The following is a 20,887-nucleotide window of genomic DNA, read 5'->3' as shown; positions in this document are numbered from 1 at the left end:
CACTGTGCTCCATCATGGTCATCAGGACCTCTGAGCTACTCTTAAAATAAAAATGTATGTATGGATGCATAACAGTTACTTCTCAAAACAAAGAATGATGAACATAAAAAGACCATTAAGAAAACAAAGAGGACTTTTGAGAAAAAACTCAGCCACTAAAAGAGTTTATTTTCCACAAAAACAATGAACTCTTTGCTGATTTTTCTACCAAGCCATGGATGTCAAAAATAAGAATACAAGTCCCTATTTAAGACAGAGGATGTTGGGACATACCTTTTTATATATGCCTCTTGTCAACTTCCATTATACATGGGTCTCCACTGCCAAACATAATTAAAAGGAGACTCTAGTGTCAAACAGGCCAGTTTAATTTTTACGAAGCAAATCTGGCTTTTCCTAAAGTCAAATTCGGAAATGTTAGAGAGGGGTTTCCTTCTTGGATCAGTAATACCTTTAAAGTTCAGTCATAACAAGATGATTTAGAAATGCTTAGTTTTGACATGTGTAGCCTCTGGCTGCTTAATTAAGAAAAAGTGATCAGCTAGAATGAGGGGAAAAGGTTAAGGTAGTCTGTTTGGATCCAAGTCTGCCGTTTTCGATGTGTGCCATCAGTGGCCATCTCAAAGACCTACACCTGTGATTTGGGGTCTAATTTCTCTTTTCGATGCTGGAGCAGTATGTGCTCAGGCTCTGCACAGAAAAAAATGTTTTTGCTCCATTACCTGACCCTAAGCAGAGCTAACTGAATGTAAATGCAAGTCCTTCAAAGTACTTCTTAAACTGAAACGTTGGCTATATGTGAGTGTGGGGCAGGTGAGGAAAACACGTCACATTCTCATACAGTCCAGGCTCCTCCAGCCCTTTTCTTTGATGCTCCCTGGATAGGTCCACAGCTTTGCTTGCTGCTCTGCTAGTGAAAGATCCTGTCGTTTCTGAGGGCTTTCCATGTTCAAGAGTTTCTCCATTTGTAAAGTAATGACAGCCGTTTTTTGAACTGTAAGGATATTCAAACCCTGCAAAAATAGTCATTAAAATGTACCAATGTCATACTGTGCTTGAAATTCAAGAGAGAATTTTGTTTTAAATTAAGTTAATTCTTCTAGTGGAATCTTGGACAGATCTCCCTCAAACATAATCAGAGAGATACTTTAGTTATTAACCTATCTTCCTGCTTCTTGCCGTTTCTTATTCAGCCCTCCACAATGAATCCTAGCCAGTAAAGGGACCAGGTAGTTTCTCAGTAGAGAGTCTTTTTGAGCTTGGATATCTGTGAAAAGAACCCTGTTTCTTGCTTTCCAGATTAAGCAGTAAGAAACAGTGATATATTCACAGTGGTATTTTTGTGAGATATTTTCTTGGAAAGACTGCTTACAGCCAGATGAGTTTTATCGGCACAGTTTATATGATGGGCTGCGTTTTATTTAAACTGTATAACCCAAAGCATTGTCTGGGTGGTAGGTATCTATAACTTCCTAACCTTTTTTCCTGATGGGCCATTTTACATGTATTATGTTTAGGTAAACCTGGATATTTGTTACACCCTAAAGTCAGATGTTAATTGATGGTCTCATGTTGCCATAGTCCATGGGGGCAAAATGCTGCATTTATCCTGTGCAAGTTTTTTAAGTAGGGTTTTTTAGTAACAATGAATTATATCACACCTTCAAGACAGCATTTGAGAACTATACGTGGGAATCTATCTCACCTCACATTAGTCACTTAAAAAACAGTCATCCAAGTCTAAGTTAGTTGTCTGATCTCTTTTAGAATTACTGGGAGAAAAATAAGCAGTTCTGGGGGCAATTCTCACCCATCTTAGATGCTTATTTCACCAGGAAATGAATCATCCTATGCAGATGCCTACTTTTCTCCGTCAACCGTAAAGAGAATCAAGGATAACCAGCTCAGATCAGGACATGTAATTCTGAAATGCCTAAAGGGAGGAGAGAAACTCAAGCCAAAAGCTCTGTCCCTGTGACTCTGGTATACACTGGGACCTAACCTCTCCTGTCTTCTGTTACCTGTGTTCATTGGAAAGGTGGGAGCTTCATCTCCTCTGCTCCACACCCCCTGTGAGCTGGCTGTTAAAGCAAGCCTGCGTGGAATTTGCCTGCATTAATGACTGAATCCTAATTTCCTGCTCCTTGATCCCTTCTGCTGGAGCTACTTCATAGCAGCTAGTAATAGCTTGGCCCAAGGTCCCTTTGTAGCTCCACAGAGGTATGAAAAGCAAACCCTCTGTATTTCTGCAGTTTTAAAACTGATTGCACAGTTTTAGGTGCTGGACTAGACCATGCTGTCAATCCCACTGAAGCTGTTGATATTGAAGTCAGTGGAATCACTGACAATTAACAATCAATTAACAATCAATTAACAATCAATTAACACAAACTCAGGATCTGGACCATTATCATAACATATTATTGACATAGGCAAGATTTGTACTCCTTATATATGACTTTTTTAAAGAGTTTTTCAAAATGTCACTGAGACACTGCTGTCATATGAATCCCATATAAAATCCTATTTTTTTAAGCAATATCTGTTTTTGACATCTCTCTGCTAAACAGAATCTATATAGCACTTGTGAAAAAAGACTGAAATCTTTAGCATGACACATAACCTTAATCAGAATTTACTGGGGTAAGGCGAAATTACTGGATGAGTTGGTTTTTGTTTTTTTTGGGGATTTTTTTGGTTTTTTTTTATATCTGTGTGCATCAGGTTAGACTCAATTTTCAGAGCAGATCCTTTTAGGCTTAAGTTCTGTACATCTATCTGATTTTGTACAGGAAACTAACAATTAAGTGGAAATGTGACCACTAAATTTGGAAAAAGCTGGAGTCTAAGTACACACTACAGTCTCCCAGGAGGAGAACAGTATAAAAGGAATTACTGTAATCAAGTCATTCAGTGCATAAGTTGTTACCTCCATATTGAGGAAACGTAGGTCTGTAGGCAGCCCATGTTACGTAAACGATAAAATCTGTTTTGACAGTGTAATTAATGTTAGTCTCAAAACAGAAATGCAAATCAAACAAGACATCAAGATCAGAAACTGTAAGCCTTTGCCAAAGTTAAAAGAGATGTGGGCAACACAAACCTCATGGATTGCTGATGGACTAGTTACAAAGGGTTCTATTTTAGATCAGTTAATTAGCGAGAAATTATAGCCTAACCAGCATCCTGTAGATGGCAAGGCAAAGTGCTGACAGCTGTTTTGCTCTTCTAAACAGTTCCTATGTGCCTCTAAAATACTGAAGTTGCATTAAAAAACACCATCTCAGTTTTTTGGTTGCAGGAAGGAAAAATGTACTTTTAACTATAATCTATTTCATTTATAGAATGTACGTGCAGCTTTTCAGGAATGCAGATTGCATTTGTCACATCATCAAACCAGTAGGAGACAAAGAGAAAAAAGAGCTCCAAAAGCTAAGAGTCACTCTTACTGGGCTACTCTTTTCACATTGAAATAAAATAGAAAATTTGAAAACGTTTTTCAGTAGAATCAAACCAATATTGCTGTAATTTGGTACTTAAAAAAAAACATCTCTCCTTGACCTCCCACATACCCTTATCGCTCAAGTCAAATAACTTCCATCAGCCTCCTAAACCCACTCACAGACATATTATGTAGGCTTATCATTGGTTTTGTTTGTATATTTTCTATTCTTGTTCTTACAGTAACTATGTACAGCTTGTGATTTTCTTTAACTTACGGTAAGAAATTCCAGACTAAATAGGATGAGAAAAACAGTTTGCTCAATTAATCTTAAGGAAGTGTTGCACAATGGAATAATTTTAACAGTGTATTATGATAAAGGTCCTACATTAAATAATTTAAATGATTGCCAAGTATTTTAATTAAAGATAATTTGATACCTTTGAATCATTTTTTTAATCCACAGAGAGCTATAAGTCTGGACACAATTTCAGAGTGCACTTTTGAGACTGGTAACAATACAGGCAATAGTCAAATCAAGAAGTCATTTTATCCAAGATGCAGGTGGAATCAGTAATAGTGTCAAAACCTGTCAAAACCAGTGCTCAGAAAGCTACTTGCAGGCTGCCAGCCCGGTATTTTGGTGTGGCAAATGATGCTGGTGGGTTTGAGCTCTAAAACCTGTAAATCAGAGCATGGCTCTCCCAGAGTTATCCTTGTTTTCAGTGGGACCAGGATTTAATCTTTAGTTTCATCCTATAATGCAATTTGAATAGGCTCAACTTTTACCTCAGATTTACGAAAGTTAGCTAGCTATATTATGCCAACATTGTAGACTACTTTTATAGACAACAGAGAGAAATAGGGACGTCCAGAGGACAACTTCTTTCATAACAGATACCAATCCTAAAGGAGATAAATCACATTTCATTGACTATAATAGGACATTAATGTGACTGCCTTTGACAGCTACATTTTAGATATACTTATTAGGTGAGATGAATTTTTATGACTGAAATTTTATGTTTTTTTCAGTTGGGGGAAGAAGACAAAGAGTGGAAATATATGTATTTTTCTGGACACAGAACTATCCCAAAAGGTTCATTTGTGTTTAATACAACAAAAAAGATATGCATATAAAAATCATGACTCATTGATTTATCCTTGATATTCTGTTCTCAGTCTCAGAAAGCGAAGTGATAGGTTACTCACTTCAAACTCAGCATCTTCCTTAAACCTGTTTGGACGTCCTCTAGTTGCCCTTGAGGAGTAGTAATGAGCTGCTTGGATTGCTCTGATATTTGTGGTTTCCAGTGTGTATATTTTAATGGACTATATACTGAGACTAAACCTTGGCCTTATGGTGAGTACAGTTTGTTGGTAAGTATCAGGGTGCTATTAGGTGAGCGTGAGACACGTCAGTGTAGATAGGGACTCTCTGTTGGTGCACAATAGGATCCATACACTGTATCCAGTCTGAGTCGAACTCACCTAGACATAGGTATCATCTAATACCTTTTTAGAGGTCCTAGGCCCTTCTGCGTAGCCTAAAGCTGCTTGTCCAGGAGGATGCAATTCTCTTGTAGGTCCCATGTGGAGTCTCAGATGGTACCAGCCAATTATCTTTGAACTGAATTTGAATTTATTGTCATGGGAACTTAGACAACTAGTTTGCATGAAAGCATCTATTTTTAGATTACTTGATCTGGAGGCAAATCCCACACCATTCAACTAACCTGTCTGGCCAAAATCTAATTCTGTCTGGTTATGCCCTAGGAATGTCACCAATTTTAGTATTTTTATTTTCTCTGATCCTCTGGAAAAAGTCTTTCAAGTAATGTTTTAAATATCAGGTTTACCAATTGCCCTTCTAAAGTAGATCTGAGTCTGAATAAAATTCCTGACAGAAATGGAGACTTAAGTACAAGCTTATCTTGATGAAACTCCATTTCAGGGAGGTGAAAATAGAGGATGGGAGTTGCTGGGAGTATGGCAGAGATGTGCAAGCATCCCAAGAGGTTTTTTATATTAACAAAACAGAGAATTTGCTGGGAGTAAAACTAAAGGTAACTATTAAAGGTTTTCTCTTACTTCTGCACCTCTCCACTCATATAGATACAACTTTATTTAAATAATGAAGAACTTGCTGTGCCTCTACCTTCAGATGCCTCTGTTATTAGGAAGAATTTGGGTGGCAGCTGCCCACTAGCATTCTGTACTCCTGGAAAAGGCAACTTTGCAAGTTAAAAATAATGTCCCTTAGGAGAAATACATTTGTAAGAGGCAAGCATTAATCAAAATGTCCTTGCCATAAGGCAGAACAGGAGCAAGAGCACCTGAACTTGCCTCACTAAATGCCTGATAATACATTTTTTGAAAGAGCTTTACTATCCAATGTACATTCTAGGAGTGGAAGGGTCCCTATGGAAGTGAGACCTGACCTGCCGTAAAGGAGTTTATTGTTATGTTGAAGTGCAGCTCTCTTTCTTCAGACATATCCTCTATCGGCCCCTGTGCCTTTGCTAGGAGAGGAATTCCCCTGTGGCTGCGCACACAGTTTTTTGGAAGAATTTTTTTATTGTAAAGAGCTAGAGCGGAACATGGCTCGCACCCTTGTTGTACTGAAAGCGTAACAAAGCTAAGGGTCAGTTTGTCAGCAGGCAAAACTGGGTCAGCTTCAAGGGAGTTACGCTTAGGTACATTAGCTGATGGGCTGAGGCCCTGATGGATGAAATATTACATGTGAGCTAGTAAAAATTAGTGTCAGAATACAATCAAAATGATGTCTCTATACCCAGAACAGCAAGCGTTGCAGTTCCAGTGCACACATCATTATGGCTCCTGACATACATGCCTTCAACAAAAACCGGGACTGAATATATGCAGAGCTTTTGAGAAGACTCCTTAGAGGTTTTTTTTCCATTCACTGAGGAACACAGAAGGAGAAGCACAGGCAGGAGAGGGGTCCTGGCTTCTTTTTCGCTACAAGTACAAGGAAGCACTATGAACTGGTGCTTCCAGGCTCACCTGCCCTGCAAGCTTCCCATAGCTGCACAGACCCACCTGAGAACAAAACTCTCGGGCAACCTCAAGCTAAATAGCTGGGCTGAGATTTACCTCTGCAACTGTTAGCTTCTATCATGTCAGGAAGGTTTCAAACACCTGAGCAGTCAATCACCTTCCTTGCATAATTTTTTTTTCTTTCTTATACATTATTTTTTTTTTTTTTTTACTTTTTCTTCCTCATAATATGATACAGAAAATGAAGCTGAGAAAACTCTGTGAAAACTGATCCCGCAGAACAGCTTTGAAGCCAAATTCTGCCAGGGAAGGAAGCATGGGTGTCCTTTTTAATAAAAAAAGAACCAGCTGTCTGGCAAATCTAATAGGTTACGGAGGAATTATGTCAAGCACAAAACATCAGGAGCAAGGGAGAAACACTCATTACACGTTTTTTAAACTAACCATAGATAGCAGGCAGCGACTTCATTTTTTATCTTTGCCTCTGCAGATGATAATCTGTACCAAGGAGAGTGAGAATTATGAAAAGCTCCTGGCTACTGCTCCAACAGTTTTCATGCCTCATCAGCCTGAAGAGGCCAGGCAGCCAGGCAGCCTCATTTACCACAGCCTTACTCCGTCTCAGAGAATCCCAGACTTATGAACAGTTGCAGTGGCCCCTTGGCCATCCTCTGTTGAACTCCTCGAACCAAAGGGCTTGTGTCACCTTCATTCCAGTGATTCCCTGGGCCACTTCCACCACATAGAGCTGCTATTAAACAGCAGTGTCAGCATAGCAGCAGAACTTCAATATATATAAGAGAATTAAAGACTAACTATTCCCCCCAGATATACCTAGAGCAACGAAAATGATGTGTGCGTATCCAAGTGTAGAACTGGGCTCATCGTTTGTTAGTATAAGATTTATTGTCACAGTATAGGCACACAAGTTGGCATGGTATCAAAGTATTAACTCAGGATCCCCAAGTGCTCCCACAGATATATGGTATGTTTCCTGCAGAGAATTAGAGTGCCAGATAATTCCATGGAGCCCCAACAGTAATTAAACAAAGTCAATAGGCAAATTATAATTGAGAAAGCAGCCTTCTATATCTTATTTGGACTTAAGGTTTTGTGGTTTTAAACATACCTGTTGTGGATACCACTGCTAGCTATTACTTAGCAATGGATACCAGTAAAAACCTCTAAGATTCAGCATTTATTTCTATAGAGGGAACAGAAATTATGGAGATGTTACTTCATGCATATGTTTTCCCCCATTTGGTTGGGTTTTCCTAGCCATAGTGCATTGGATTAATAAGATCCAAGCAGCCACCTGGATGAAGTATCACACTCTTGAGAGAATAAAAGAAAATCACACATTTATTGATCATAAAACATTTTTCTTTTAGGAACTGAGGAGCGTGGTTTTCCATTTTTTATATTTATATACATTTATGAAATCCCCTCTGAGCCTTCTCTTCTCCAGGCTGCACAGTCTCAGCTCTCTTATCCTTTCCTCATGGGAGAGATGCTCGAGACCCTTTGTCTTCTTAGTGACCCTTCACTGAACTCCACTAGCTCCATATGCAGTGGCACCATGACTTAAACTTTTGCCTGCCCTTGGTATCTTCATATCTTTGGCAAAAAAACCAAACAAAAATCCCAAAGAATAACTGCTGTCATTAGTGTCCAGATAGCAACCAGAGAATCAGTCCTTTTGGGCTCTGCAGGGGTAGCTTTGCTATGGAACAGCACAACTTCTTGATGAAATGTCATATTCTCATGCCTTTATGTTTGTAGGTACATGACCATGCAATCTATTTACTGGCAATGAGAGTTTTGTGGCTGAATATCAAATGCGCTCTAAAAATTCACCCTATGTAGCCCCTTATTTCAAAGATGGAAAGCTGAAAATAGCTTTAAGCCAGCAGAAAGGAAACCTGCAATTCTTCAGGCATTCTGAGTAATCGTATGGGCTGTAATTGAAAACTCCCTCATGCAATGTGACCTTGTTTGAATTAATTGGTTTTGGAATTAGTGCTCAATAGTTCAGTAAATGTGGAATTCTCTGAAGTTTACTCATTGCCAAGCAGAGTCCTACTGGCTTAGAAAAGTAAAATGGGCAAAAGACAGTTCCTACCTCTCATCTTTTTCAGTGGACTCTTTAGTAAGCACGAATTTAGTAGAGCTACCTACTGTGAATTAGATAAAAGAAGGTGCATATAGAACTGATCTGACAGGTTTGCATTATGCTACGTTTTCTAGAGAAGTTAAGTAGTTGTAATGCAGTGTACTGGCCCCTTAAGGCTAGTAACTATATCCCTTGAAATCAGCAGTGCTTCATGTTGAGTTTCTCTCAAGATCAGCTGGAAATCCCTGAAGCGGGAGAAGTGATCTTGGACTGACACTTAACATAGGACAGAAAGCCAGGATGCCTTTATGTACCGTGACCCAGTCCCCATTGTGCTGAAGTCCATAGCTAGGTGTATTTTTTTATCATTAATCCATTCATCAAAAAATACAGTTATAGCCAAATAACTTGGATTAAAAGAAATCATGAAGTAGTTTTAAGAAACTGAAGATGATGCTCCCTTTTATTCATCAGCCTAAAAGCTGAAGAACTTAACTGAGGCCACTCAGTCAGTGCTTGTTGCTGGAGAAGGATTTCATACCTCTGACTGGAGTGCTTCAGCTCCTCCTTATAGGATATTTAGTTTTTTCTGCTTTAGCTGTTTCAATTTGCATATAAAAGCAATATTCACCGAGCAGATATCCCACCTGATGGGTGAGTGTCCTGAGCAGCAGGCTAGAGCGGCAGTGTCTCTCTCAATAAAGGTGAAAGTGTTTTATACAACGTATAATAATGCCATCAGGAGAGACTGAGTGTGCCCCCCACATCTGAACACATGATAACCTGGTGTTCAGGATATCCTGCATGGCCAAAGGTGCAAATACCAAATCACTCTCCATCTCAGAGGAGGGATTTTAACATGTTCTTCTGCTTCACAACAGCCCATCCTAACTGCTACCTCCAGTATCACTGCAACTCGGTAAGTATTTCTGCCTTCACAGTAACATCAGACAACATCAGCAGGAAAAATGATGAGGAAACATCCTGAAATATTCTATAACATATGGAGTAAGTCATATACAGGACTCTCTCCGCAAACAGGACGTGTAACAAAAATAAGTTGACCTTCTCAGGCAAATGGGAAACAACTGGAGACCGGTTAACGCCTTCCAGACCTCCTGGTTGGTTATGTTTTCATAGTACAATCCGGTGTTGTACCAGGGTCTTTGAATTATTTTTCAGTAAGGCAGCCCGGGTATTGCAGGTGGGATAACGCGGCACTGCGGCACTGCTCCGAGGCTAGAGCCTCCTTTCCCAACAGGACTGTACGGCCAGGGCCCACTATGCGCTGAGCTGCTGGTGACACAGCTCGGGTGCCTCGGGGAGCTCGCGTACCTCCCCGCAGCACCCTGCTACACTAGCCAGGCGTTACCAGGAAGGAGCCTTCCAGGCTGACAGCGTAGCGCATATACGTGCAGATATACTTAGACAATAGGGAACCGAGCCGGAAAAGTGACCCAGATTTTATGCACTCTTCCTGAAAAGTGAAGCATTGCTTGCAAGAGTAGCAAAGATGTAAGGCGGTAGTAGTTAGGATGACTACTGCACTCTGTGACTTCCCATTTAGGAAATTACATGTTGTCTGTGATGGAGGGACAAGGTGGGAGGCAGCAGCAGCTGGAGCTGTATTTTCTCAGCTGTGCATCTGACAGCTGCAACTGGATACAGTTCAGAGACAGAAAGCATATGCTGTCATTCAGGGTTTTTAACGTGAAGTATTTTTTTACTGGGTTCATTATCTCTTTACAAAATGAAACGGGATGGCTAGAAATGCCCGTTAGATAGAATCACAATGAAATATGAGTCTCAGCAAGGGTCACACAGAGTCCAGGTCTAGCTTACAGTGTGCCAGCAGTGCTGGCTGCCTCCTCTGCATTGTCACTTCTCTCGTCCATTTACACCTGGGGCAACAGGTAGTACCCTATGTCTTGTCTTTTCAGAGTCTCCATCAGAGGTGGAGAAGTCTGGTTCCACAAATAATTAGACTACATGGGTCCGTGCAAAAGTTATGTGTTCATTAGTACCATAGATATTACCAATGAACCATCTGGCTTTCTCTGTAAAGTTGTATACATTTAAGAAAAGCTAGTTACTGGTAGTTCCTTTCCCATCCATTAGAAAACCCTGTTAACAGAGTCCATTAATAATGTCCCACATAACAGTCATTATAGTTGCAACCTTCCTACCTTCTGAAAGCTGTTAATGCATCTAGGGACATTTTAGGAAACTGCATGCTGTAAATATATATTCCATACTTTTGTAATTGATTTCATAGATCAAATATTAGATTTTCTATTTTAGACTTACATTTTTAGTTACATGAATTAATTCTTAGCTAAGCCTGTGTGTTATGATTTAATTGCTTTACAACATCGATAAGAGGCAGTCATGACCTATATCACTAAAATTTCAAGTAATAATTAAATTGCAATGCCTGTTAATTTTCTAAGAAATTGCTTTAGTTTCTTTGCCAAGAAGAGTTTGTTACATCAGAAGCAAAAAAGGGATTAATGTAATGTAATTTTCCTAAGAATTCAAAAGACTGAACTGGAACTGAAGGCTGATGTGAAACTTCGACCTTTTTGACTTTTATTTGAATGAAGCCCGTATAAATGTCAAATATCTGCCAACACCATTTTCACATTTCAGGCAACTGCTCAACTGCTTCTTTTACAATTTTCATAGAAGGCTGGAGAAGTGAGATTTTTTTTTTTTTTGAATTATAGTAATGATAGGAAATGAACCATCTCCCTCCAAAGTGACAGGGGCTGAAGAGAGAAATATGGAAGAGTTACCCCTAGGGTTTTAAAAACGAGAACTTATTTGGCAACTGAAATTTTCAATTAATAGTGAATTACATAATCCTTACTCTTCTTGTAAATCAGATAAATATTTCTAATTTGAATATTTATCTTACATAGAAACTGAGGACAAACTTGCTCAGTGGTACACAGATAATATTTTGAATACAGAACCAGACTCAGAACTGTATACAGTCCATAGACTTGGAAACAGCTTTGGTTCAGGAAAACATCTCACATCATCTTTTTTCTCCACAATGTCAATATCACCTCACCACAACAAAGCAGAAAGATTACATATTTGGGCAAGAAAATCTATCTGATAAATCGTTTCCGAGATGAGGGAGAAGCCATGTGTGAAAAGAAGGTTAAAGTTTTCAAAACCACATTATTTAGCCAGCAGACTGCTAATCAATGCAAAACATTTTTCATAAGTATGAAAACACTGGGATGCAAACATATTTACTGCCTAATATGGTTATTTCCCCAAACATATTCTATTATTCAGCTTTGTTGCGCTAGAGAAAATAAATTCCTTTCAGTGAGAATTTTGGGCTTATCTAGCGTATAAACTCAAGACAGCTTAGGTTAAAACCAATCAACTTGGTAACCAAAGTAATTCTGAAAGTGTTCCAATTCAGTACCTGGAGTCAGACAGTAAAACAGATATTTAGTTGTGTCTTTTGCCATGGAAGGTTTCTTCATAACAATCAAAGATGAAAATTAGTCTCTGGGGTAACCATAAAATCTCATTTTATGTCATGATAGCATCTCTGTTAAACAAAGGACAGAAACATCCCTAGAGGTGGCACTGTAAGCCACAACTTCTGGTTTTACACAAAGTTATGTATAGCAATTAAAATACTATGCTCAAGATAAAATAATATTTTATGCTACTTCTGGAATGCAAATTTATGTTATTCAACCTCAGCTTACTTCCTTTCTAAGCTCCCACTGTTCTGTTATACAACAGATGTGTCAAGCAAATAATTTAAAAAGTATTTTTGCATAATACATTTTGAGCTCTGTTTTTACCTTTTGTAGATGGGTAGCCTGCACTGCAATTTAATAGTATGTGGCAAGGACAATATCGTAATTTGGAAATGACGTTAACATATTTGGAAACATAAAAGTGAATTTGGATCACTTAACAAAGAATACGTATTTGTTATAGATTTCATTTTAATTATTTCACTGCTATCTGTGCAATCTTTTCTCTACCAATAATAAATGCTAATATTCTAAAATGAATAAAGCCATAATCTTTGCTAAGCAACTAATAGGAGAAAAGAAAGTTGCTAGAAGAATGTTAAAAGATCCTAAAAGTGAATGGTATGACAATGAATGCTAATGGTTACTGATGAATAATAGCAGATGTGTGAAGCTTGCCATAATGTTTATGATTCAGTGTATTGATACCACTGGTTACACCTTTTCTAAAAGTAAGTAATTAATTCCCTGTTAAGGTAATTGCCTGTAAGCATTTAGACCAAATATTTAAAATCTTGCTTCTCTTTTTCTTTTGGTACTTTAAGGACCTAAATTAAACTCAGTGCAACTGATCACATTTAGAAGATCAATTATTTGATAAATAAAAATACATAAATATCTAACAACATCTAAATGATACCATTTGCATTTGCATTTTTATGTTTGCACCTGGATAACTGTATGTATGGGAAATGGAGGTCAAATAAAGGCTATGCTGAAGTCCAGGTCCATTATATTCTGCTTGCAGGATTCTCCTCAGGAGGAGCTTATTCCAAGCTGTAGCCACAATGGTACAGTATTACAAACCTAAGAATACTGGTATCAAATGTTATCACTACCCAGGGAAATTGTTCCAGTGTCAAACTTCCTTTTACAAAATAAGATGACATATTTTTACATGCAGAACAGTGGAAGGGTCATCATAGATTTGCTTACCTGTGGTTGACCTGATAGTTGAGGTGATGTTGGAAGATGCCATCGCAGGTATACATTCATCATCTTGGGAATAGCCTGCCTGAATGGCACGCAAGTAACTGTGGCTTCTTGTTCGGAAACATCCAGGGAGGTCAAGGGCATCCATTGCCTGAGCTTCAACTTCACTAAACACTGATTCACACACCGATTCAAATTGCCCATTAACCTCTGCTTCACTCATCTGAATAAACAACAACAATGCATTTGATTTTTGACTTGCTTTTTTGTGATCATCACGGCCTCAACATCTCAAATGGACACCTGTACATTGATGAAGAACTGTTTTAGCAAATAGTTAAAATGTAGTAATCCCTTCTGATCACATTCACATTTTTATAACTTACATCAGCTGTTTACATGTATATAGTAAGTACATCACACATGCCATACAATTAATTTTACATTTAATATCTTTTGGCATATTCAGAGGATTGCAAATACATGATTTAATGGCAACCAACAAGATCACTCTGCGCTGTTAGAAATCCATGTTCTGCCAGGATAGGAGAACAGAAATCAGCTATACTAATATTAGCCCTCAAAAGGTGAGGGTGGATTGTCTGCGCTCCTCACTTCTCAGCAAAGTTACTACTCATGTGGACATTTAGCCTGTGTGGCAGGTTGTTATCTTCCTCTCACTATAAAGGGGCTCAAGAAAGTATCTCATACTTGAAGATGTGTAAGTGCAGAGGAGGTGATGCTTCTGAAAAGTTTGAGAAATATTGCATGTAGAGTTGTGTCCAGTGAAGCATGTGCAAGAATAACCACTGTCTGAAATAGAGTGAAAAGTGGTCAGATGAGAAAGTAATGCTTGGACCACCTTTAGCTGAGAAGGGCCCTAAACCAAACTCATTCCCTGGTTAACTGGGTTGGCCATTCAACTACCTTGGAAAAACGAGATGCAGCCACTACTGCTGCCTTTTCTTCAGCAGCATTATTTTGAGTCTGATACTTCTGCCACCAGGCGTGCTGAGGAACCCCGCCTGTAAGAGCACCCTAGATATGCCTACCTGCGTCACCTACCAGGTTGGCCCCTGGGGGGATTTCAGCACCACCCTCCAGCTCCCCGCAGGGCTTGGGCAGCAGCCAGCATCTACCTGCTGACCCTGCCCTGCAGGTTGGGCATGATGCAAAACTGTACATTTTTAGGTAGCTTTCATGATAAACAGGGTTTAGGCAGGCTGGCCAGGCTTAGGGAACCTCTCAGTAGGGAACTGTGTATTGAAGTTTTGAAGATGAGTGCCTAAATTCTACCTAGATCTTTTTTAACAGGTTCTCTGAAGTCAGCCCTATCTACCTGTAAATGTACCTGAATAATTCAAAATTATGTTTATGCAAAATCAGATAGGAAGTTAACACTGGACAGACAAACACATGACCTCCTGATAAAAATTTTTTTAAAAAGAGAGTGCTAGAAATCAGAATCAGTATAAATACCAAGTTAAATTCATAGCGTCACTAAACAGCACATCCAGTTGATATTACTTTTTCTATATGGCAGCTAAGTACATTTTTCATTACTACTGTTCCTAGTACATTATTCATTATGGAAACAGAGTGAGTGCAAATGTTTCAAATGTTTTAGGATTTTGATTAAGTAAATGGAAATTTCATACAGAACTTCTGATTATAATGAATAACTGATATTTTAATTTCATGTAAGACATTTTGGCTACTAAATCTCTTCTGAAAGGAATTACATTAACCTTCATAAAATTTGCTTCTAATAAAGTTAAGTAGACTAATGCAATCTCAAAAAGATTAAAAAAAAGATCTTACTCCGAAATATTTTGCATACACCATTGATCAGGAAATTTATGGTAATGTAGTCCACAAACACTTTAAGTCCTAACCACTTCTTTCAAACTAAGGTCATTGACAATAGAAAAATAAAAATTTTAAAGCTTAAATTAAAAATAAAAATGATGGAACCCAGCATCTTTCTTGACTCTACCCTTGGTCAAGAGTCAAAAAGGAAGGATCTCACAAAAAAAGTCATTAAAAATACCACAAATCATACAAACTGCTATTATGTAGACAGGACAAGAAGATGATGGTGTCATGGAAAAAGAACAGGAAACAGCAAAGATTCAGAACTTGTTATTTTAATACATTTACTTTTTGTAGTATCTACTAAATGCATTTATTACTGGTCTGGAAACAGCTAGACTATGAGGTAGGAAGTATGTGGTTGACACAAAATTACATAGATTAGTGAAAACTGAAAAAGAAAGTAAGGAACTATATCCAGCAGGTTTAGTTAATCTGGCCAATTGAGCAATCTACCTGCAAATGAAATCTATTTTGGACAACTTTCCAGGTAGTGCACATTGGAATGAAGAATTTTAACCACTGCTGAAACCAATTAGTCGTTATGGACAGCTCAGTGAACATCTCTGTGCACAGACATGGTCAAAGAGGCAGAAGATGTTAGAATAGTTCTATATTATAGTATTGTTAGGTGACAGCCAACAGCACTTGCTTTGAATGCAGGATCTAATTCTTGTGCAACTTTCTCAAAACCAGAGCGTAATAAAAATAGAAAATAACCAAACCAGGGTAATGAAAACCAAAGCATGAAAATGATGGGGACACGTTTCACAAGGGAGCTATGAAAAGTAATGAAAGGTTTGGAAAATGACTGTCTGTTTCTAATTCTGATGTGTGCTATACAAGATTATACTTAGATTTATCCCACATAAATTAAGGAATTTGACTGAAGGGCATTAGTCAGGCAACTGCTCCCTCCCAACTCTCTACAGTCAGTGGAGACTGACAAGCATTTCCAGAGGGCTCTCAGCCCACTTGGGATGTGCGTTGTCCTGGAAGAAACTCTTTCACTCCATTACAACAGAGGAAGCTTTAGTTGTTGCCTCAGTTAAAAGCCTCAGGTTAGATGAGTTGAATCCAGGCCTGAATAGCCATGCAATACAAATTGAATGTGATGAATATAGAATTGCTTAAAAAAGATTTTTTTTTAACATAACCATTGTGCATAATTAGCTACTATACCCTTAGGTGCCTCACTAAATGGTCAAATAAAAATAAAGTAACATATATCTGAGAAGAGGGCAGGGCCCACCTGTCATGAAGCAACACAGGGAAGAAATGTCAGGACCAATGAATATTAGAAACATTGGAAATTTTGTGTAAAGTCCTCTGCTGAACAGAACATGCACATACTTCATAAGGCTGCTTGCACTTCAGGCCTGATTCAGGTCTCACTTCGACATGAATTAGTACTAACTAACCAACATAAAACCAGCGGGATGGAAAAATGTCTCTTTTCAGAAGTCCCCGTACATAGAATAACTGATGGGACTTATTCTTTTACCCAAGAAGAGTGAGGGATTGAGTTTACAGATGAATCACTGCTCCTTTGGAGCATAATTATTTCAATCTATATCTTAATCTGGCAACCCACATTTACTGAAATCAGAGTAGATATTTTCAGAGGATGAGTATTGTAGGAGTGTGCCCCTTATGCTCAGTCTGAATTTTCTTAACATTTAAATATTTAATAGAGACTGAAAATGAAAATACCAGTATTTATATTTTTAATGAAAATTAAATGGAAAATATTATGCGTGATAGTGTCCCTTTGCTTCTAGCATTCAGTATTTTTCTTGAAATTTTGAACAAGGGTTACATTCCTTAGAACTGAATTACTTTGACAATTCACATCCTCAGTTTGATATTAATTAAAAAAAACCTAAAACCGTCTACTAGTAACAACTCTCGCATCTGTGATTAACCTATAAGAAAAGTTATAACAAGAATTTCCCACCTGACTAACACAGCTGGCCTGACTGAGCGTGCTCACTGCTCTCATATAGCTCTGATTCCTTGAGCGAAACTTTGGGGAATTGTAGTTTGCAGAGGGATCCAGGTTGTGACCCCCAGGCACGTCACTTGCAGTTTGAAGGTAGCTCTGACTACAAAGGAAAGAGGAAGAAAAAAGGAAAGGGTGTAAAACTACAGATGGAATCAGTTAGGACACTAAAGACAGTAATTTGTATGAGACTCACAAATCCATTCCCCAGGGTCAAAATCTCTCTCTATATAAAGCATCATAGATCTGTTGTAGTCAAACGCCTTAGCACAAGCAGAGGATCTGTCTGCAGTTCTGCTACCTAGATGACATGAAATTTTAAGTCTTTGCTGTATTTAAATATCATCAATCCTTCTGGTTATTAATGTTGAACTTTACTAAAAGAGAATGTCTAGGTCAACAGGAACAAGAACCAGAGCTAAAGCATAAACCAAAGTAACTAAAAATGTTTCTTCATAGATAAAATCTGTTACTTGTCATCTGTTTTTCATCAAGGTGTTAGGCATCAAGAGACCTTTTATCTTCAAAGGACTGATATATTTTTACAAAAGATCAAAATATCCCATGTTCAGCTAAAAAAAAAAGATTAATAAGGTACTCAGAGCAACTGCATGAAGCTCTAGAAATGCTTTTCTTACATCTCCCCATTTGGAGGACTGGGACCCTAACACCACACCAAGCCCCTTTCAGTATGCTTTCACTACAATGGTATGTTAGTCTTCATGTTTTATGTCAAATATATTGTTTATCTGTCATTCCAGAAAAATAAAAGAAGCCTAAGAGAAGAACTTTGTTTTGAATAAAAAATTTTTTAAAAAAAGAAAGTTGTGAACAAGGTTTACCAGAGTTCTCAGAACCTCTGAAAATCAGATTTTAGGAGCCATGTGACACTCGTCCCTAAACAGCAGTGCACAAATTAATTCATGTTTCAGAAAATGTTGGCTTTCATGTGGCAAATAGGCATTTTTTATATTTATTCCTTAAAGGTAGCTTTAACAAAACCACAGTTTCTGGGAACAATAGATTTGTGCCAGTTGAACATCTGTAAGTGTTGGCAATACATCTATTTGATGCTGAGCTGGCAGAGTTACTCAGTGCAGCCGTGGCTGTGACACGTGCCTGGGCTGTCAGGAATTTCCCTGTGAAAGGGGAAGCTTCCTCTCTGGAAGGACCAGACGACTCAGTGAATGAGAAAGCCACAGGGTCAACTCCTGGTGCAAAATGAGGCACAAACGAGGACCTTGTTTCTTAGACTGTACTTATCAAACATTGAGCGTGACCATAGGCCGGTGCTTGAGGAAGGACTCAGCCTTCCTCACGAAGTGGACACGACCTGAGTTTGGGCTGGAAGCAATCCCTGAGGAGCACTCAGGGAGGAATCTCAGACCCTTTATCATGGCTCTGACTATAGTAGAAAACAGTATTGAGCTCCATCACCGTGTGTGGCCATGTCCTTTGATGTCAGACATGTGAGACGACCCAGGGTCCCTCACATCACCAGCTACAAGAGCAGATGGGATTTATAGACCCCCCCCTTGACCTTATACCTGGGACATCTGCTCTCAAGCACTTCCATGTGTTCTCCCTGGCTTGGCGATCTCAGGGTCAACATAGACATAGCCTTGCTTCCTCAGTGCATCTGCCAATGGTTGGGCTATCTGCTTCTCTAAGATGACCTGCCTTCTTCTTCTTCAAAAAAAGGACAGGTTTTGTTTTCATCTTGGCATAAGGCAGGCATTATTTTTTAACTCTTAAGAAATTTCCCTGGAGGACAAACATTTTGTTCTTCCTGTCTTTATCCAGTGCCTTCTATGGAATACCTCTGTAACCTCAAGACAGAGGTAAACTATATAGAAACTGTGCCATAACTGCTAAAACCAAAATGAAAATGTATGAGATTGATGCAGGCATGTGATCAGAGGTTAATTAAGTCATTACAGTCAAAGTGATTTGCAGATTAAGATAGCTGTCTGATAGTGGGTCTAATTTGGTTTTAGATGATGAAAACAGGAACTGTAGCAGCATTTTTTTGTTCCCATAGATATGAAGACAAATATAATAGATTAGGCGAAGCGGTGTAGTGCCTCCCTGTCTATATTTAGTTGTTGGATGTAACTAAACCTCCTTTCCTCTATAGGAAGCAGGCTGATGACTGTCACCTGCTTTGTGTCATTCTGATTCTTTGCACATGCTTTACTAAATCTGTCTGGTATTGTTAATTTAGCATTTTTCAAACCAGTTAGATGAGTCTTCTCTGGACCTTCTGCTAGTCATCAGGTGATAAAATCTGGGATTCTGAGTTCAGAAGCAGTTTGTGAAAGGCATTTGAGGTTTCTTCAGTAAAACATGGGACACATTAAGAAAAGATAGAGGCAATAGAATTAAATTATAAATTATTAATTATTTTATAAAATACCTAAAAATTATTAATTAATTAATGTAAACTGACTCCTAATAACTGTCTTTGCTAAGTAATGCTCAACAATCTAGTATTTCATTATCCTTGTGAGGTATTGCTATCACTAAATACGATCAACAATTTCTACAGTAATAATTTATTAGGGAAAGAAGCCTCGTATTCCATGGTACTGCTAACCAGCTGAGTTTTGACGGATGAGTTTGGACATCACCTTATAGTTAAATATTTTCTCATTTATCAGAGGAGAGCAATTGATTCATAGGACTGTAGCAAAATAAAAGAAATATTACATACATTAGGCTGTAAAAGCAATTTCACATCCATTTGATTAATACTTTGAAATTTTCCTGATAAAAAGAAAGATTAGTTTTCATTTCTAAGATACACACCCAAAGTTATCTTCTAGGCTAAATGTCTCAATGCATGGTAAAAATTATGATCTTGCTATAAACATGATCCAGAACCAAAACGCCATAGACCCACAAGTTACGTCAGGAAGTTGCTCTCAAATGTCATTATCTGTTGCTCAAGGAACTTTCACGCTTGTCAATAAAGCTACAAAGCACACACCACATGTGGCATTGGTAAATGCTGGCTTTTTCATGACATCCACCCCATCTATAAGCTTAGGAACAAAATTCTTGACCTTCATTTCCAAAACACCACAGCTCTATCACTTTGATAAAAGAAAGTAATTTTCTTTTATGCTCTGTAGTAGATGATCTTATATCTCAGCTGATCACTGAATAAAGGCAAGACAAGCATGAGCACATGAGATGGTTTGACAGTTCATCTCTAGGACCACACACAAATACACACATTAACATCAAAGAGGTGACTCTAAAGTTCGGTACTATGGAACAGGAGGAAGAGGATGAGACTAATAGGAAAAATTAAATTGGTATGTCGGTCCTCTTCCCATTTGCTTTTACAAACAAACAAGATCTTAGGAAAGGATTCCCTTTTAAAAGCTTTTTTGCCCTCAAGGGTTGCTTTCCCCTTTCCATTGGCTACGGAAAGTTCAGGGCAGATAGGAAGAGGTCTTAAATTTAATAAGTATCTTAGCTGCAAGCAAGGCTCAAAGCCTAGAGAAACTTTTAGGAATAAGGCAGTCCCATGTAATGACCTTGCAGGTCTTGAGAATCTCTACTCTAAAAGCAAAGCTTTAGGACTCTCAGTGAAGACAGCTAAATTTGCAACATCACTTCCAGTGCTCAGCAGATTGCCTGAGTGTATTTGGGGAGGACAAAATACTGTATTATAACCACATAAAGTGAACTACAGTATGGGATGA

The 20,887-nt window shown here is 38.4% G+C and overlaps 1 protein-coding gene across 1 annotated transcript in view; it reads right to left on the bottom strand.

Moving 5' to 3' along the window:
- DLGAP2 (DLG associated protein 2) overlaps positions 1-20,887 on the bottom strand; it is a 478,821-nt gene that overhangs the window by 36,552 nt on the left and 421,382 nt on the right. The window contains 2 exon segments of the mRNA XM_075498032.1: positions 13,304-13,523; positions 17,130-17,277. Coding sequence (XP_075354147.1) covers positions 13,304-13,523; positions 17,130-17,277 — 368 coding nt within the window.

This window comes from Mycteria americana, chromosome 3, assembly GCF_035582795.1.
Source record: "Mycteria americana isolate JAX WOST 10 ecotype Jacksonville Zoo and Gardens chromosome 3, USCA_MyAme_1.0, whole genome shotgun sequence".
In the NCBI taxonomy this organism is placed as follows: domain Eukaryota; kingdom Metazoa; phylum Chordata; class Aves; order Ciconiiformes; family Ciconiidae; genus Mycteria; species Mycteria americana.
Note: the sequence above shows the minus strand (reverse complement) of the source record. Positions and strands in the feature narration are given on the sequence as shown.